General features: G+C 37.6%; 1 protein-coding gene across 18 annotated transcripts in view; it reads left to right on the forward strand.

Annotated features, from left to right (window-relative positions):
• HECTD1 (HECT domain E3 ubiquitin protein ligase 1) overlaps positions 1-20,478 on the forward strand; it is a 100,762-nt gene that overhangs the window by 48,875 nt on the left and 31,409 nt on the right. For all 18 annotated transcript variants that reach the window (XM_070053782.1, XM_002718126.5, XM_070053783.1 and 15 more), the window contains 12 exons: positions 570-792; positions 2,308-2,571; positions 2,675-2,751; positions 8,850-8,984; positions 9,472-9,618; positions 9,984-10,078; positions 11,146-11,251; positions 13,156-13,290; positions 15,341-15,480; positions 15,716-16,039; positions 17,366-17,532; positions 17,627-17,803. In XM_070053782.1, the coding sequence (XP_069909883.1) occupies positions 570-792; positions 2,308-2,571; positions 2,675-2,751; positions 8,850-8,984; positions 9,472-9,618; positions 9,984-10,078; positions 11,146-11,251; positions 13,156-13,290; positions 15,341-15,480; positions 15,716-16,039; positions 17,366-17,532; positions 17,627-17,803 (1,990 nt within the window). The remainder of the gene's footprint in view (positions 1-569; positions 793-2,307; positions 2,572-2,674; positions 2,752-8,849; positions 8,985-9,471; positions 9,619-9,983; positions 10,079-11,145; positions 11,252-13,155; positions 13,291-15,340; positions 15,481-15,715; positions 16,040-17,365; positions 17,533-17,626; positions 17,804-20,478) is intronic.

Consider the following 20,478-nt stretch of genomic DNA (forward strand, 5'->3'; position numbering starts at 1 on the left):
GCCGATGCTGCAGGTGGAGGATTAGCCTATTGAGCTGTGGCTCCGGCCAGAGTACCCCCTTTTACACCTAAATACTTTTACACCTCAATACTTCCCAGAAACTCCAGGACATTTACCTAATCCTAGTATAGTTATCAAAATCAGAAAATTCAGTGTTTTTATAAAACTACTATCTAACCCAGGACCATATTCAAATTTTACTATTGTCCTTCAGTGTTCTTCCTAGCAGTATTTATGAATATTCAATGAGGCCCAGAGATGTAGTCAATTTACCAGGGTCTTAGATTATTAGCTAGTTGTATATAGAACCCATTGGTTTTTTATCACTACACCTAGATATGGTATAACTTCATTAGTTAAGTGAATTTCTTAAAGTCTTCCCTGCTAAGATTTAATTATAGGTAATTAGTTTTTCAGGGTACATATTAAACTACAAGCCAGTGAATAGTGTGTTCAGGATGTTTAGAGTCTGAATTTGATTCATGGTCATGTTTTTTAAAATACTTGAGAGTATTTGAAATAGAAATGTTTTCCATTCAATGTCTCATTGAATAATTCTACACATTTAGGAAGATGAACCACAGGAAGATGCTAAAGAATTGCAGCAAGGTAAACCGTATCACTGGAGAGACTGGTCTATCATTAGGGGAAGGGACTGCTTATATATTTGGAGTGATGCGGCCGCCTTGGAATTATCTAATGGCAGTAATGGATGGTTCAGATTTATCCTGGATGGAAAACTTGCCACTATGTATTCAAGTGGCAGTCCAGAAGGTGGATCTGATAGTTCAGGTAATACTTTGTTTCAATTAAGACATTTTCTTTCTTTCTTTCTTTTTTTTTTTTTTAAGATTTATTTATTTATTTGAAGGAGTAACACAGTAGAGGGGTAGAGAGAAAGAGGGAGGTCTTCCATCCAATGGTTCACTCCCCAATTGGCTGCAGTGGCTGGAGCTGTGCCAATCCGAAGCCAGGAGCAGAAGCTTCTTTTGGGTCTCCCACGTGGGTGCAGGGGCCCAAGGACTTCGGCCATTTTCTACTGCTTTCCCAGGCCACAGCAGAGAGCTGGATCGGAAGTGGAGCGGCCAGGTCTCAAAGCAGCGCCCATATGAGATGCCAGCACTTCAGGCCAGGGCGTCAACCCACTGTGCCACAATGCCGGCCCATCAATTAAGACATTTTCCTTATGTCTACAACTTTGCTACGTTGTCATGGAGTCTTGTGAAACAAAGAACAGTGCTAGTGTTACATTTTTTAGCTAAAAAATGTAAATGCCTTATTTGAAAGAAATAGGAGGCAGTGCTGCTTGAGATCCTGTGGCCAATTCTTGAATAACAATAATGGAAACTTTACCATGAAAACAGTTCACAAATGCCTTTTTAATGTATGAGACAAAGAACAGCACTATAGTTATATTTCTTTTAAAAAAATTTAATGCTGCCGGCGCCGCGGCTCACTAGGCTAATCCTCCGCCTAGCGGCGCCGGCACACCGGGTTCTAGTCCCGGTCGGGGAGCCGGATTCTGTCCCGGTTGCCCCTCTTCCAGGCCAGCTCTCTGCTGTGGCCAGGGAGTGCAGTGGAGGATGGCCCAGGTGCTTGGGCCCTGCACCCCATGGGAGACCAGGAAAAGCACCTGGCTCCTGGCTCCTGCCATCGGATCAGCGCGGTGCGCCGGCCACAGCACGCCGGCCGTGGCGGCCATTGGAGGCCATTGGAGGGTGAACCAATGGCAAAGGAAGACCTTTCTCTGTCTCTCTCTCTCACTGTCCACTCTGCCTGTCAAAAAATTAAAAAAAAAATTAATGCTTTATTCGAATAAAGTCAGAGAGAGAAGGAGAGGCAGAGTGCTCCCATCTGCTAATGTACTCCTCAGATGTCTACAATGACTGGACCTGGGCTGGGTAGAAGCTGGGAGCCAGGAACTCAGTCCAGGTCTCCTGAGTGAGTGGCAGGGATAGAGCTGTGCATTGCAGTCATGTACTGTGATATGGAACACATGTATCCCAACAGATATTTCAGCCACCAGACCAAACAGCCCTAGCATTATAGCTATCTTTGTCTCAAATCTTTCAGATAAAGCTGTCTTGTGTTATATAATAGTAAATTGCTCCAGTGCCTGCCAGACCCAAGCTCTCCCTTTGTAGAATTGCTTTTATGCCTGCACTTAAGTAAAGCAAACCAGTGATGGGATTCCAAAGAACAAAATGGTATTAATTCTTATTTATAAGGTTTATACTCCAGTCTGGTAGTTTCTGTTTTCTTTTAAAATATGGAATGAGGTTTTAAAAAATCTTTTTGTTTTTATAGAAAGCAGAAGTGAATTTCTAGAGAAGTTACAAAGAGCCCGAGGCCAAGTAAAGCCATCTACTTCAAGTCAACCTATACTGTCAGCACCAGGACCCACTAAACTCACTGTCGGGAATTGGTCACTAACATGTTTGAAAGAAGGAGAAATTGCTATTCATAACTCAGATGGTCAGCAGGCTACAATATTGAAAGAAGATTTACCTGGTTTTGTATTTGAATCTAATAGAGGAACCAAACATTCATTTACTGCAGAAACTTCTCTGGGTAAGTATGGAGATACCTATGTTTAGTAGGTAAGAATAAATCGATATGTTAAACTGCAATTAAGAATATAGTGTTAAATGCTTTTTTTCTTTTCTTTATCAAGGTTCAGAATTTGTGACTGGCTGGACTGGCAAGAGAGGCAGAAAACTGAAATCTAAGTTAGAAAAAACAAAACAAAAGGTATATTTTTCGGTGTTTTATATTGACTTTGTAAAGTTTTACAGTAGATAATATATACATAAGTTACCCTAATATGACATTTTTATACTTTTCCTATTTTATCTGTTTTCAGTATTTTTGACAATATATATAATTTTTGTATGTATATAATCTACAGAATTTTTATACATGTATATATACAGTATGTATAATTTTTATACATGTACTAAATATTAACATTAAAATAAACAGAATAGAAATTGGGACAAAGAATGAAATTTAAATTATTTTAAATTATGTGACTTATTAATGAAGAAAACTATAAAGTCCTACTGAACTTTTTATCAATAGTAATGCTCTTGTGATACAATGAGATTAAAAGTGATTATCATATTTAATGCTTTGTGATATAGCAGTTTAACTGCCTGGCCTTAGATTATTTTGGTAATTAGTTTAGTAGTCATTCTAGATGATTACTACTTCAGAAAGATGGAGGAACAAAGACATTATTATTTCTACCTTCAAAACCTCAATACCTGGGATGGGCATTTGGCACATGGTTAGTTGAGATACCACTTGGGGTGCCTGCATTGGAGTGCCTGGGTTCAAGTACTAGCTCTGCTCTGGATTCCACTCCCTGCTGATGTATACTCTCTGAGACAGTGGTGATGGTTCTAGTACTTGGGTCCTGGCTACCCACGGGTGGGGGACATGAATTAAGTTTCAGGCTGCCAGCTTTGAACTGGCCCAGCCCTGGTTGTTATGACCCAACCCCTGACTGTTGTGGAAGATCTTTCTGCTTTTCCAATAAAAATAAAAATAACTAAATATTTTTAAAAATGTTAATTTACCTTCATCTTCTTTGAAGGCAGAGCAAGAGAGATCTTCCATTCACTGGTTCACTTCCCAAATGCCTGCAATAGCTGGGCCTGGGCCAAGCTGAAACCAGGAGCTCAATCCCCATCATCCACTTGGGTAGCAAGGACCAAAGCACTTGATTGACATCTACTGCTTTCTGGTGCACATTATTAGAATGTTGAATATGAGTTAGAGTAGCTGATACTGAGACCAGCACTTCAGTTATAGGATTCATGTGTCCTAAACTACAGCTTAACCTGCCCATCCAAAGCCAGGAGCTTCTTCCAGGTCTCCCACATGGGTTTTAGGGACCCAAGTACTTGGGTCATACTCCGCTGCTTTCCCAGGCACATAGTAGGATGCTGGATTGGAAGTGGAGTAGCCAGAACTCAACCTGGTGCCCATATGGGTTGCTAGCATTGCAGGTAGGAATTTAATCCATGCCATAACACCAGCCCCAGATTTGATTTTTTGGAAAGATTTTGAGACCAGAGATTTCTGATGCAGAATGCGTTAAAAGTATTTAAGGAAGAATATCTTTTTTCCCTCATTTCTGGGAGATAAAATTAAAAAAAAAAAAAGAAAAGAAATACCTGAATATTACCAGGTTTGCTGTAAATAACAGCATTTTAAATATTTGTCCAACTAATTGATAGAAGTTATATACTATCTTTTCAATTATTTTGTGACTATTTTATAATTTACTTGATAAAAGTGAAGTTGAACATCTTTTCTTTTGATTATTGTGGATAGCCCATGCTTGCATTATCCTGCTAGACTATGTTTTCACTTTTTACTTGTTGAACTCTATTTAATGGAGCCAATACGCCTTTCACTATAATGTTATCTCAAAAAAAATGGTTTTTTAAAAAAAGCTTTTCTTTCTTTTTTTTTTTTAAGACTTATTTATTTGTTTGAAAGGCAGAGACACATAGAGAGAGGAAGAGAGTGAGAGCGAGAGCAAGAGAATCTTCCATCTGCTAGTTCATTCCCCAAATGGCTGCAATGGCCAGGGCTGGGCCAAGCTGAAGCCAAGAGCCAGGAGCTTCATCCAGGTCTCCCACATGGGTTCAGGCTCCCAAATACCTGGGCCATCCTCCACTGCCCTCCCAGACACTAGCAGGGAGCTGGATGGAAGTGGAGCAACTGAGACAAAACGGTGCTCATATGGGATGTCGGCAGAGCAGGCATTGACTTAACCTGCTACGCCACAGCACCGCCCCCAAAATAGAATATCTTTATGCAGACATTTAGTGTAATACTTAAGATGTTGCTTGGGTCACCTGTATCCCATATTGGAGTGCCTGGTTGGTGTCTTGGCTCCACTTCAGCTTCTTGTTAATGTGCACCCTGTTGGCTTAACTGGTTGGATCCCTGCCACCCACATGGAGACCTGGCTTGCGTACTTAGACCCTAACTTCAGTCTGGCCCAGTCTTAGCTATTGCAGGTATTTGGAGAGTAAATAGTGGTTTGGAAATATCTGTCATTTATATTTCATAATATGTACAAAAAAAGAAAAAGAAAACATTGTCTCAATCTTTTTAAATTTCTTTCTTTTTAAAGATTTATCTATTTGAAAGTCAGCGTTACAAATAAAATAATAAAAATTATTGTATATAATAATATATTAAAATAATAAAATATTATCATATTATTAATATTAATAATATTAATTATATATTATTAATAATATTATTAATAGTAATATTATCAATAATTATATTAATATTGGTATTGTTATTAATATTATTGATATTAAAATAATAAAAATTATATAAATTTTTATTATTTTATTTGTAAGTCAGAGAGAGAAGGAGAGGCAGAGAGTGAGAGAGAGATCTTCCATCTGCTGATTCACTTCCTAGTTGGCTGTAATGGCCGTAGCTGTGCTGATCTGAAACCAGGAGCCAGGAGCTTCTTTGGGTCTCCCATGTGGGTGCAGGGGCCCAAGGACTTGGACCATCTTCTGTGGCTTTCCCAGGCCATAGCAGAGAGCTGGATTGCAAGTGGAGCAGTCGAGACTCGAACCGGCATCCATATTTGGATGCCAGCACTGCAGGCAGCAGCTTTACCCAGTACTTCACAGCACCAGCCCCCTTTTTTCATTTTCTTAAAAAATATTGATTCACTTTTTTGATTTGAAAACATTAGCAACTATCTTTTTCATATAAAAGCAGTAATAATATATACTAATTTTGGTAAAAATAATTTTAACTGTTTTATCCTCAGTTTTTATTAATTGATATTATATATAAAAAAGGATAGTTTCTTCAAAGTTGTTCCTTAATCAGAACTTCCTTTTAATTCTCAAGGATATACCAAAATAGAATGAAAAAGTCTTATTGAGTAGTTTAGGGGACTTGGGACTATGCTGGGTTAGTTTGTGGCTGAAATGTATTCAGCAGCTGGCCTTGTGGTGCAGCAGATTAAGTTACCACTTGCAGCACTGGCATCATGTAAGCAGAGTGCTGGTTTTGAGTCCTGGCTGCTCCGCTTCTGATCTAGCTTCTTGCTGATATGCTATGGCATACAGTGGATGGTGGCCCAAGTGTTTGGTCCACTGCCATCCATGTTGTAGACCAGGATGGAGTTCCTGGCCCAGCCCTAGCTGTTGCGGGAATTTGGGAAATGAACCAGCAGTTGAAAAATATCTGTCTCCCCTATCTCTTCCCCTCTCTTTATCCCTCTGCCTTTTAAATAAATCTTTTTTTTAAAGCATGTTTTTGCAAATGGTGTCATATTAAATTGAATCACACCCAAGCCTAGTACATGTATAGGTTGTTGTATCAAATAACCTTTTTAACTTAAATGAGGTCATTACTGCCCAAATTGACACAGTCTTTCTAATGGTGAAATATGTACATTTATGAGTGTTATGTATACTGTGTGTATGTAATTTGAATAGAAAAACTATATAAAATATTAGAAAGATGTAAAATATAAGGTATAGGCCAGCATTGTGACACAGTGGGTTAAGCTGCCACCTGGGATGCCGGCATCCCATATGAGTGCTGATTGGTGTCCCAGCTACTCCACTTATGATCCAGTGCTCTGCTAATGTGGCTGGGAAAGCAGTGGAAGATGGTCCAAGTGCTTGGTCCCTGCTATCCACATAGGACACCTAAATGGAGTTCCTGGCATTTGGCTTTAGCCTGATCCAGTCCCAGCCTTTTGGCCACTTGGGGAGTGAATCAGTGGAAAGAAGCATGTCTCTTCCTGTCTGTGGCTTTGTGTTTCAAATAAATCTTTAAAACAAACAAACAAAACACACCTGGGGTATACTGTCAGAATGTTAAAAGACTCAACTTTGGTTGATAGAATTATGGGTGGTTTTACCATTGTAGAGTGTGCAGGTTCCTTTTATTAAAAAAAAAAAATTTCTACAGGTTGTATAAAAATTTTTAATAGACTCTTACTTGGCATATAAATATAACATTTAAATTAAATGTTGAAAGTGTGTCGTTTGGGGCCCGCGCTGAAGCACAGTGGGCAAGGCTACTGCCTGCAGTGCCGGCATCCCATATGGGCTCTAGTTCAAGTCCTGGATACTCCATTTCTGATCCACTCTCTGCTATGGCTTGGAAAGCAGTAGAAGATGGCCCAAGTGCTTGGTCCCCCACATTGGCTTGAGAGACCCAGAAGAAGCTTCTGGCTTCGGATCGGCCCAGCTCTAGCCATTGCAGTCATTTTGGGAGTAAACCAGCGGATGGAAGATCTCTGTCTCTCTCTGTAATTCTGCCTTTCAAATAAATAAATAAATCTTTAAAAAAAAAAGCCAAAAAAATGTTGTTTTAGTTACCACTACTTAAGTTTACTACAGTACTTTTTCAACCTTGCAAACCTTTGACATGTATGAATAGAAATAGTAATGTCTTCTGGTAGTTAATATGACATTAGGAGCTTAATTCTCTCTCTTTAAAAAGTGTGTTTATTGTCTATTTGAAAGAGCAACAGAGAGAGAGAGGACAAGAGAGAGTTTCCACCATTGGTTCACTCCCCAAATGCCTGCAACCATTAGGGCTGGGCCAGACTGAAGCCAAGAGCCTAGACCGCCATCCAGGTCTCTCACGTGGGTTACAGGGACCCAAGTACTTGGTGTGTCTTCCATTGCTTTACCAGGTGCATTAGCAGGGAATTGAATCAGAAGCTGAGTATCTGGGATTCCAGCTGACATTCCAGTACGGAATGCTGGTATTTCCAAGTTTTGGTTTAACCCACTACACCACAACATAATTTTTTTTTGTTTTGTTTTGTTTTCTTGTATTTTTTAAGATTTATTTTACTTATTTGAAAGGCAGAAAAACAGAGGGAGAGAAGGAGAGAAAAAGAGATCTTCCATTTGCTGGTTCTTTCCCCAGATGGCCACAGGGCTGGGCCATGCCTAAGCCAGGAGCCTGGAGCTCCATGCAGATCTTCCATACAGGTAGCAGGAGTCCAAGCACTTGGGCTGTCATTGTCTGCTGCTTTTCCCAGGCCATTAGCAGAGAGCTGGATTGAAAGTGGAGCAGATGAGACTGGAACTGATGCCCTTAGGGGATGCCAACATAAGAAGTGATAGCTTTACCCACTATAGCACAATGCTGACCTCAAGATCTTAATTCTTTTTTTTTTATTTTATTTATTTATTGAAAGGTAGAGTTATAGACAGTGAGAGGGAGAGACAGAGAGAAAGATCTTCCATTTGCTGGTTCGCTCCCCAAACAGCTGCAACCGGGACAGAATCCAGCACCCTGACTGGGACTAGAACCCCCGGTGCCAGTGCCACAGGCAGAGGATTAGCCAAGTGAGCCGCGGCATCGGCCAAGACTTTAATTCTTAAAACTGCATATGTGGCTGGCGCCGCGGCTTACTAGGCTAATCCTCCACCTGCGGCGCCAGCACACCGGGTTCTAGTTTCGGTCAGGGTGCCGGATTCTGTCCCGGTTGCCCCTCTTCCAGGCCAGCTCTCTGCTGTGGCCTGGGAGTGCAGTGGAGGATGGCCCAAGTGCTTGGGCCCTGTACCCCATGGGAGACCAGAAGAAGCACCTGGCTCCTGCCATCGGATCAGCGCGGTGCGCCGGCCGCAGCGTGGCAGCCACAGCGATCATTGGAGGGTGAACCAATGGAAAAGGAAGACCTTTCTCTCTGTCTCTCTCTCTCACTGTCCACTCTGCCTGTTTTTAAAAAAAAAAAAAAAAAAAAAACTGTGTAGGTGTAAAAGAGAAGGTTTGGTAAAATTAATTATAGTAAAAATGTACATTTACTCTTTTCATTTTGTTAGGTACGAACTATGGCTCGAGATTTATACGATGACCACTTTAAAGCTGTTGAAAGCATGCCTCGAGGAGTAGTGGTAACACTCAGGAACATAGCAACTCAGTTAGAGTCATCTTGGGAACTTCATACAAACAGACAAGTATGTGAGCTTCTTGATTTAAGATCCCTAATGAATTTTCCTTTAGTTTTTTTTCTTTTCTATTCTTTATCTCCTGGGAGTTAAGTAAGGGGTCAGCAGATTTTGACCATAAGCCAAAATGGCCAGCCAGCTTTTTTTGTTTGGCTTTGTGATGTAAGATTGATTTTTGTGTTTTCCAATGATGGGAAAGTCAAAAGAATATTAATTCATGAGGCATAAAAATTATACAAGTATTTACATCAGATTTTAGTGTTTATAAATAGGACTTTGACGGCTGTGACAGATTACGTGGCTAACAAACCCTGAAATATTTCCAGTGAATCCTTTTTTAAAAATTTTGATGACCTCTAGTAGAGCTAATCTGTTTGAATAATCTGAACTTTTAATCTTGTGTAATATCCAATATATTTTCATGTTAAGTGATTTTGTAATAAGTTCTTAAGAGTTTTGTGGGGTTTTTTTCTTCATTAAAATTTGTTTCTTTTAGTGTATTGAGGGTGAGAACACTTGGAGAGACTTAATGAAGACAGCCTTAGAAAACCTAATTGTACTTTTGAAGGATGAAAACACAATTTCACCGTATGAAATGTGCAGTAGTGGCTTGGTGCAAGCACTTCTTACTGTTTTAAACAATGTAAGTTTATCCAGAGAACAAAAGTATATAATTTAAAAAATATTTGTGGCCACACTTTTGGTAGAGCAATTTTTAGTTTGTTTTGTAAAGAAATACTTAAAAACTGATTATGTTAATATGTCTAATTTCTATAGCCTTTTCTTTAGTTGCAGCATCTTTTTAGTTAATTGAATCAAATAATTTAGTCTGTTTTGACTTCATGGTCCTAGTCATAAAGTAAAAATTCAAATATTAAATGATTACTGATTTTATTCAGAATGCTTCGACAGTTTTGTAATAGCATAATAATATTGAAGTCACCATGAGGTTATGATACAGTTTAATAAGATCCTTAAAAACTTTGTGTTTTCTACTCTGTTTTCTAGAGTATGGATTTGGATATGAAACAAGATTGTAGCCAGCTGGTAGAAAGAATAAATGTTTTCAAAACAGCCTTTAGTGAAAATGAAGATGATGAAAGGTAAAACACCAAATATTTAATTTCATGTTTGTAATACTTGCACAGTGCACTGTCTTAAAATTAGTCTTTTTTTTAATATATATTTATTTGACAGAGTTAGACAATAACAGAGAGAGACAGAGAAAGATCTTCCTTCTGTTGGTTCACCCCCCAACTGGCTGCTACGGTCGGTGCTTGCGCCGATCTAAAGCCAGGAGCCTGGTGCTTCCTCCTGGCCTCCCACGTGGGTGCAGGGGCCCAAGCACTTGGGCCATCCTCCACTGCCCTCCTGGGCCACAGCAGAGAGCTGGACTGGAAGAGGAGCAACTGGGACTAGAACCCGGTGCCCACATGGGATGCCGGTGCCGCAGGCAGAGGATTAGCCAAGTGAGCCATGGTGCTGGCCTTAAAATTAGTCTTAACACAACTATGCACAAAATATGAACTATATAAAAAGTAGCTTATAGTATAAATATATGAAGAAAAATCTTGAAGTAATTTTCTTAATCTAATGAAACAAAACTTATTTAAGCTTTATGTGTAGTATGAATATAGCTAATCCTTTAGTTTTAATTACATGCCTGTTAAAATTTGGTTGAAAATTTGAACAGTAATTAAAGTAATAATACATAATGATTGTTAACTCTTATTTGGGCTGATAATGATATAATTGATTTTTTTTTAATATTTCTTGAGACTGGTATTATGGCATAGAGGATAAAGCCACTGCCTGTGATACCAGAATCCTATACGGGTGCCAGTTCAAGTCCCGGCCACTCCCCTTCTAGTCCAGCTCCTGGCTGGTGGCCTGTGAAAAGTAATGGATGATGGCCCAAGTACTTGGGCCACTGCCACCCAAGTGGGAGACCTGAATGAAGCTCCTGGCTTTTGTCTGGTCCAGTCCTGGCTGTTGCAGCCATCTGGGGAGTGAACCTACAGATGGAGGATCTCTCTGTCTCCCCTCTCTGTGTTACTTTTTCACATAAATATGAATAAAGTGGGGCCCTAATGAGGTTGTTTACTGTGGTGTCTGCATGATCTGTTGTATTCATTTAAACAAAAGTCCCTAATAATTATTTTCTTCACAGCCGACCAGCAGTTGCATTAATTCGAAAGTTAATAGCTGTACTAGAATCTATTGAACGTCTACCTCTCCATTTGTATGATACACCAGGATCCACATATAACCTCCAGGTAACCATGAAAAATGTAGTAGCTTATATTGCTGAATGAATATGAACAGTGTTACACTTTTTAAAAATCTTTCATATGAGATTAAAATAAGAATAATTCTACTTAATCTTCAAATATTTTAGCTTAAACGTCATTTCATCAAATCACTGTGAAATAAATCACATTTATTCAGTAAATCATATTTGGTAGATTAGAAATACAAAAAGATATTTTATCTCTGGGAAAAAAAACAGAGAAACTGATTCTTCTTTTTCTGGAATAATGAGTCTTGTCTTAGTTTGATTGCAATGATGTTACAGAATACCTTAGACTGGGTAATTAACAATAGAAACTATTTCTCACAGTTCTGGTTTCTGCAAAGTCTTAGATCAGAATAAGAGCAAATTTGGTGTCTGAGGGCCTGCTCCTTCCAGATGACACCTTTTAGCTCTGAGCAGCTCAGTGGTGAAAGGGCAAAGCAGTTTCCTCAGGCCTATTTCATAAGGGCACTAATCCCTTCCATGAAGGCTCTGCTCTCATCACCTAATCATATCCCAACACCACTTCACTGAGCATTGAGTTTTGGGATCCAAATTTGAAGGGATGCAACAAGACCAAAGCAGGTTCCTTTCTTATCCATATGTTAAGTCAACATATGAGAAAAAATGTGGAAGTAGTTTAACCATGTTTTTTTTTTTCATATATTTCTGCAGGTCATACATGCTTTTTATATTAGTCATGTGATTTTATAGTCTGTTTCTCCCTCCCTTTATATTTAGGGTATGTGTGTGTATTCTCTTTCAATTATTCTATTTTAATAGCTAGGATGTAGTTGTGAGCAAGTAAAACAAAATTTTTACTGCTAATATGCCAACCCACATCTTTTGTGGGTTGCGTTAGTATCATTAGGAAGTCCTCTCCTTTGAATCTTGCCTTTATCCATCCTGTCCTGCATTCCAGTATGTGGAGTAATCTGCTGTAAATATATCATTTAATAAGTGACTAAAGCTAAAATCAGTGCTCATTCAAAGTAGCATTGTGGAAGCCACCAAACTTCCAGACTAGAATGCATTTTCACAAAGTTACAGTGCATTTGTTGCACCTGACATTTTATATATATTTATTTATAAAGATGAGGAGGGCTAAGTTTGTTTTGTCTCAGACAAAATAATAGAAAAGAACAAAGAAACTGGCTGCTTCCCTTTAGGCTTTATCCTGAGTAAATGAATAAGTTAGAGATAAGTCTCCAAGACTAGAAATTCAATTGCTTATTCAGTTCTAGGAGCACCAACATCTTTTATTACACACTTTTCATTTCAGGAGATTATACAACATCCAAAGAGAAGAAAGCCAGGAATGTGCCCTCTAATAATTTTGCAGTCTAAAATGTTCTGAAAATACACACATATATATGTAATTTTTCCATAGAAATTAGTTAAGATTGATACAGAAATGAAACAACCTGAAATTTGTAGTCCTGTATTTGTCACTTACTAAAATATATTGGATTAAGAGATGTCTTTCTTTTTAAAAAGTTTATTACCTTAATATATAATATTCTGGCTTTAAAGGAATAAATAAGCTAATTTGTTCCTTTTCAAAAATGTTATCTGGAGATTTATGAATTACAAGTTACAGATCTAATGGTTCTGTTAAAAGTATTTCAAAATAATTATATTTAAACTATGTATATTTCAAGTTGTTCAGAAATTCTTGCAAGTTAACTTTTGTTTTTTCTTGATAACCGCTATCACTTATTCAGTGAATTTTTAAAAAAGTATGTAATGGAATACAAACATTTATTTGTTGATCCTTCCATGATGATCATACTTTAAAAATTAAGTTGTTGTGGTCTTGTAATGTATGTCACTTTTCTAATTCCAAGGAAGCATGGTATTTTCTGAAATATTTTGATTTCTGTGTAGATACTTACAAGGAGATTACGTTTTCGGTTGGAACGTGCACCTGGTGAAACTGCATTGATAGATCGCACTGGCAGAATGTTAAAGATGGAACCTTTAGCTACAGTTGAATCTCTGGAACAGTATCTCTTGAAAATGGTAAGCCTCCTGCAGACTCATAGAATGGTAGATGTCCTAAACAGCACTCTGGACTCAGAATCAGCCCTTAAGGCATTCAGATCCGGCTATGAAGCCCATGAGAGTTTCTCAGGCATAGAAAGCCAAGACACTATGGCAAAAAGATGACCTAAATGAAAGATCTCTGTGAGATCCCAGCGGGGAGAACGGGCCATCAAAGAAGGAGGTACCTTTTTTTGAAGGGAGGAGAGAACTTCCACTTTGATTATGGCCTTGCCTAAATAAGGTCGGAGTTTGTGAACTCAACAGGCTTCCATAGCCTTAGCAGCTCATGACAAGAGCCTCGGGTGATTACTGATGTCATGTTAAATCAACAACAGGAGTCTGTGTACTTATTCCCCATGTAGGATCTCTGTCCTTAATGTGTTGTACTATGCAAATTAACAGTAAAACTAGTATTCAAACAGTACTTTATACTTTGTGTGGTTGCAGTCTGTTGAAATCTTTACTTAGTATATACTAAGCTGATCTTCTGTATATAAAGATAGTTAAAAATGAATCTTAATGAAGAATGGGATGGGAGAGGGAGTAGGAGATGGGATGGTTTGTGGGTGGGAGGGAGATTAAGGGGGGAAAAGCCACTATAATCCAAAAGTTGTACTTTGAAAATTTATAATTATTAAATGAAAGTTAAAAAAAAAAAAGAAAGAAAATGGTGAGCCTCTGGCAAGGGTATGATGAGATAAGCATTCCCTGGTGTGGTTTAGCCTGTTTGAGCAGTATTTGTCCAAAGTAAGGCAATAGAGTTCATGTAGTAGTTCTATTTTTAGGAATCTTTTAAGAAAGTACTTGTGGGGTAGGTGTTTGGTGCAGTGGTTAAAGCTTGTTAAGGTTCTCACGGCCTATGTTGGACTGCCTATTTGATACCCAGCTCTGGCTCCTGACTTTGGCCTCAGCATAGCCTGCCTCAGCATCTTGGGCATTTGGGTAGTGAACCAACAGATGGGATCTGTTTGTGTCTGTCTGTCTGTCTGTCTCTCTCGCTGGCTCGTGAATAAATAAATTTTTTAAAAAGAAGCAACTTTCTTTAAAAACCTATATAGTCTTGGGGCCAGCACCATGACTCACTTGGTTAGTCTTCCGCCTGCGGTGCTGGCATCCCTTATGAGCACCAGGTTCTAGTCCAGGTTGATCCTCTTCCAGTCCAGCTCTCTGCTGTGGCCCAGGAAGGCAGTGGAGGGAGGATGGCCCAAGTGCTTGAGCCCCTGCACCCGCATGGGAGACCAGGAAGAAGCACCTGGCTCCTGGCTTTGGATCAGCACAGCGCTGGCTATAACAGCCATTTGGGGAGTGAACCAACGGAAGGAAGACCTTTCTCTCTGTCTCTCACTGTCTAACTCTACCTGTCAAATAAAAAAAAAATAAAAAAAAAAAAAAAACAGCTATAGTCTTACTTATACCATAAATGCTTTATATATGATAATTATTTCTAATGTGAATATTATTGAAGTTATTAAAATAAATGTAATGGAAAATGTTTTGTATTCTGTGATCAGGGCTTTGTTTTATCCTATCTACTGAGATAGTGGACAAAAGAAATATATTATAGTAGAGTGTTTATATGGATTTCATGTTTTTTAAATTTTAAAAAATGTAGTTCATTTGAATGACAGACACAGAGATCTTACATCTGCTGGTTTACTCTCCAAATTCCTACAGTAGTCAGGATTGGGCCAGGCGAAGCCTGAAACTAGGAATTCAGTCTGGGTCTCCCACGTCATTGGCAGGGTTCCAGCTACTTGCGACGTCATCTTCTGCCTCCCGGAGTGCACATCAGTAGGAAGCTAGAATCAAGCTGAACAAGGACCTGAGCCTAGCCACTCTGATATGTGGGATGCTGATATCCAAAGCAGCATCTTAACCACGACACCAAATGCCTGTCCCCAGATATTTTTCAATGAATATTTGTTATAATAAAAACAATTCACCTAAAAAATTGGGAGAAATATGGATAATTTGTTGAAAGCAGCATTACTAAGGTGCATGATTTCCCATACTTTCTTTGGTTTAGGTAGCAAAGCAGTGGTATGATTTTGACCGATCTTCATTTGTGTTTGTTCGAAAATTAAGAGAAGGCCAAAATTTTATATTTCGGCACCAGCATGATTTTGATGAAAATGGAATCATTTATTGGATTGGTACAAATGCAAAGTAAGTTGAAAAAAATTGTAGGTAGTAGAATCAAATTATTAACTATTCACTGAATATCCTATATTTTAAGGGATTTTGTCTTATGGGTTAAATTTAAGATACTCAAATTATTGTTTATAACCAAAAAAGCCTCAATTGCTAATTGTATTTTTTTAATTAATATAATTTTATATTTTAAATAGCTATGAACATTTAAATGTGTTAACATTGTTAATTTTTCTTTGTTTTTGTCTAGAACTGCATATGAGTGGGTAAATCCAGCTGCTTATGGACTTGTAGTAGTAACATCATCTGAAGGAAGAAATCTACCATATGGTCGCTTAGAAGACATATTAAGTCGTGATAATTCAGCTTTAAATTGTCATAGCAATGATGACAAGAATGCTTGGTTTGCCATAGATCTGGGTCTCTGGGTAATACCATCAGCTTACACACTTCGTCATGCTCGTGGCTATGGAAGGTCTGCACTGAGAAATTGGGTTTTCCAGGTATCCAAAGATGGACAGAACTGGACTTCTTTGTATACCCATGTTGATGACTGCAGTCTCAATGAACCAGGGTTAGTTGAGGAGTCTTTGCAAATTGGAAAACTCAGTAAAGAGCTTTGTTTGTGTTTATGATTGTATGCTCTGGAGCTCTCTTTGTGGAATATTGAAGCAAGATTTTCTTTCTAAAAATGAATCACTTGATACATAGTTTAAGCATTTAAACTCTGAGTTTATACCAAAACACTAATTTTAGGTTAAGTATCAGTAGAAAGCTAATAAATATATTTTAAGTTTATATCTATAAATATTCATACATACAGACACACATGCACGCATATATATGTGTGTTTGCCTAATATCTAGCACAAAAGGAAACAAAAGATGAATTTGGCTTTTTATAATCTGTAGCAGATAATACAAATGAATATTCAACAACATACTGGCTATTGCTGGTTATAGAATTATGACTGATTTAGGATTTTCTTAGTTTTATGTACCTTCTAAATTTCATATATTGATCACATTTTTTCAGGACAGAATATCAGTTATATTCCTAAAAAATTAGTTCCACTAAGTTTTAATTTTATTTTATGGCATATTTCAAGGGTAGACTATGAGTTAAATTTTTTTCTGCATTTAATGTATTATGAAAAGAGCTTCTTAGCAATAGGTTTAGTTCATAGTGTATTCATATTTCTCAAGCTTTTAAAGTTAAAAAAAAATTTTTTTGACAGGCAGAGTGGACAGTGAGAGAGAGAGACAGAGAGAAAGGTCTTCCTTTTTGCTGTTGGTTCACCCTCCAATGGCTGCCACGGCCAGTGCACTGCGGCCGGTGCACCATGCTGATCCAATGGCAGGAGCCAGGTACTTCTCCTGGTCTCCCATGGGGTGCAGGGCCCAAGCACTTGGGCCATCCTCCACTGCCTTCCTGGGCCACAGCAGAGAGCTGGCCTGAAAGAAGGCAACCGGGACAGAATCCGGTGCCCCGACCGGGACTAGAACCCTGTGTGCCAGCGCCGCAAGGCGGAGGATTAGCCTAGTGAGCTACGGCGCTGGCATAAAGTTAAAATTTTAATGTATCATTTGATTAAAACTTTCCAATAATTAAATTTTTTCATCATAAAGGCATATTTCTTTGTTAACTTTCTTATTCTTTATCTTTTGATTATATTAATCAGAAATCATTTATGTGTAAAATTAATAACATACTTTAAAACTTACCATTTCTAACCTGTTTTCTTGACTACTTTTTTTCTCCATTGATTTCTTCATTTGTGTAGAGTGAACTGGTTAGTGAATATGAAAGTTGGTTTATTTTTCCTACAGTTTTCTATTGTGTAAAACATCTTCTCTACCTTAAATATCTGTTACATAATTTTTCTCTAACATATTTATAGATCAACTGCAACCTGGCCTCTTGATCCACCAAAGGATGAGAAGCAAGGGTGGCGACATGTCAGGATTAAGCAGATGGGGAAGAATGCTAGTGGACAAACACACTACCTCTCATTGTCCGGATTTGAACTTTATGGCACTGTAAATGGAGTATGTGAGGATCAGCTAGGTAAAGAAATCGTGTGAGGTTTTCTTAACTTACTAAAACAATTATTTTTATAAAAAGTGATTTGGTTTATGTTTCTCCAATTTCTATTCTTCAGGGAAAGCAGCTAAAGAAGCAGAAGCTAATCTTAGAAGGCAGAGACGTCTAGTACGCTCCCAAGTTCTGAAATACATGGTACCGGGAGCTCGTGTTATCAGAGGCCTGGATTGGAAATGGCGAGATCAAGATGGCAGCCCACAGGGAGAGGGCACTGTCACAGGAGAACTACATAATGGTGAGTAGGTGCTTAGCACTTGTTTGGAATCCTAGTACTTAAGTAATAATTTCTTTTATTATCTTAGAATAATTTATAAGTTGCATAAAGATATCAATATTATATAGAAGTACTGATACTGATTTCACATTAAAAATAACGGAGGTTTTATATTACTATTTTTTTAAGATTTATTTATTTATTTGAAAGGGAGATTTACAGAGAGGCAAAGGCAGAGAGAGATCTTCCATCCACTGGTTCACTCCCCAAATGGCCACAACGGCCAGAGCTAGCCAATCTGGAGCCAGGAGCCAGGAGCTTCTTCTGGGTCTCCCATGCAGGTGCAGGGACCCAAGCTCTTGGGCCATTGTCTACTGCTTTCCCAGGCCATAGCAGAGAGCTGGATCAGAAGTGGAGCAGCTGGGTCTCGAACTGACGCCCATATGGGATGCTGGCACTGCAGGCGTCAGCTTTACCTGCTACGCCACAGCACTGGCCACTTACTGGGTTTTGACCAGGTTTGCCTCTGATAATTTGAAGTGACTTTGTCAGGCTGGTGTAAGTTGGGTAACTTCACATCCTTCCCTTTCTTTTGCCCTTTCCTAATTTATTATTCTCATGTTTCTTTTGGACTTTAATTTCTTTTTTTTTCTTTTAATATATTTTCTTTATTTACAAGTTAGAATCAACAATTGGCTTTAATTTCTTATACTTGTTACATCTTGTTAGTCTTAAAGGAATCAAGTAATACTTTTTTTTACTATATTAGAAGTCATGTAGAAGAAAAAATATTAACATTTTTCCTTATGATTTTTCAATGTTTCTCAGTCTTCAAGCTTTTGCAGTGGAAGGGAGATGCTTAAACATTGATGATTTATGAGGATTATTGTATAAAAGAAATTCATTTTCAACTTTTGATGTAGATTTTGGGGAAATCCTTATCCATGTAATAACTTGCTATTAATTCCCAAAGCTCTCTAGTGTCTCATTGTTTTCTTAAAGACTAGAAGACTGCTTCATTAGCAGATAATTTCCCTAAGTGGTGGGTTTAGTCCTGTCAGTTTTGGCTAGTATTGAACAACTAAATTTTTTATTTCAATTTAGAAAAGATACCTAAATGGCTATAATAAAAAATAGCTGTAATAAAAGTGACAGTGTTGGGAAGATGAGTAACATTTAATTTCTTAACATATTTATGTTTTATGTGATAAATGCATCTATTTATTTAAATAAATCCTTTTCATTTATTGCTTTTAAATTCTATTCCTTGAATAACCAAACTACCAAATGCATTTCTGTAGCATAAAAACCTACTTGCAAATCATTGGAATCAAAGTAGGTTTACAGTGAGCAAGAATTCTTAAAAACCAGTGATTGTTGACATGACTGTAGTACCATTCAACACAGAAATTGCAAATGTCTTTATTTTTTAGAAATCTTGGTGATACTTATGAAGAAATTAATATTCTGTGTCCTATAAATTATTTCGGACTTGCTGAAGTGTGTGATTTGATAAGAGGAATGCAGCTGGTTTTTCTCTGGATGAAGTCAAATGAAACAATTCTATAGGAAAATTAGAATCTTTAATTTCAGGATTTAACATTCAAGAAAATCCTGTTTTTGCTGAATTAACGAATATGGAGAGTAAATTTTGGTTTAAAACCTTTTCTTCGAAGCGGGTTCTTAGCTTTTAAATACTGTATTCTGTAATAATAAACAGTAGGAACCCCTGCTTTGTAGGTACAACAAATAAGTTTACAATTACAAATTTTGGTAAATGCTCTGCAATAAATTATTAGCATATTTCTGGACCAATTAGTAGAATACAGAATTCATTTTTATTTGGGATATGCTTTTGAAACTTTCCTTTTCTCACAATTTTCTGTGTAGCAGAAGAGCTAGTTAAATGTTGATTCTTCAAAGGTTATTTCATCATACATAATAAGTTGAAGCAATTGAAATCTCATCTAAGCTACTTATGTAGATTTGGGGCAGTCAGTTTTCCTTTCAAAGAACTGATATGCAGATAATCCCTACAGGTAATTCATTATTATTTATACCCTTCTGAGCTTCATGAAAAACATAAATGAATATTGTGGGTGGTGGATGGGTAAGTGGGCAGCTGGGTGTGTGGGTGGGTATGTATGCCATACCTTTTGTCCCATATGTGTATGAGTAAAGTACTTTAAATCCTATAAAGACTTCTTAAACCTTTTTTATTTTTCATGTGCTTTTTTGGTGCTGTGTTTTCCCCCAGAGTAGTTAGCTTATAACATTAAAATTAAAATAAGATTGCAAGATTTCTATTAATTTTCTTCTAATAGGCATTTTTTTGCTTTTGAAGTTAAATTACCTTTTAAAGAAAGATCAAGTATCATTTTCTAAGTACAAGTAAATATAGACTGAATATCATGCTTGTTAATTCTTTACATGTTTTTAGTTTTAGCAAATAGGGTTTAATAAAATAACTCAGTGTGCTTTTTTAAATTTTATTTTTAGTTTTTTGTGTGCTTATTCAAATTTATTGAATGTAATCATAAGAGAATCAAGTAATTATTGAACTTTGAGAACACAACCGAAATGCTAACTTAGCGTTTTATTTGAGCTAGTGGCCTAAAGTTTCTACTGTGATATATGAATATTTTGTCTCATAAAGAGGGCTTAGCCTAAACTTAGAAACTAATGGTAAGCCAACA

This window comes from Oryctolagus cuniculus, chromosome 12 (assembly GCF_964237555.1).
Source record: "Oryctolagus cuniculus chromosome 12, mOryCun1.1, whole genome shotgun sequence".
Taxonomy (NCBI): domain Eukaryota; kingdom Metazoa; phylum Chordata; class Mammalia; order Lagomorpha; family Leporidae; genus Oryctolagus; species Oryctolagus cuniculus.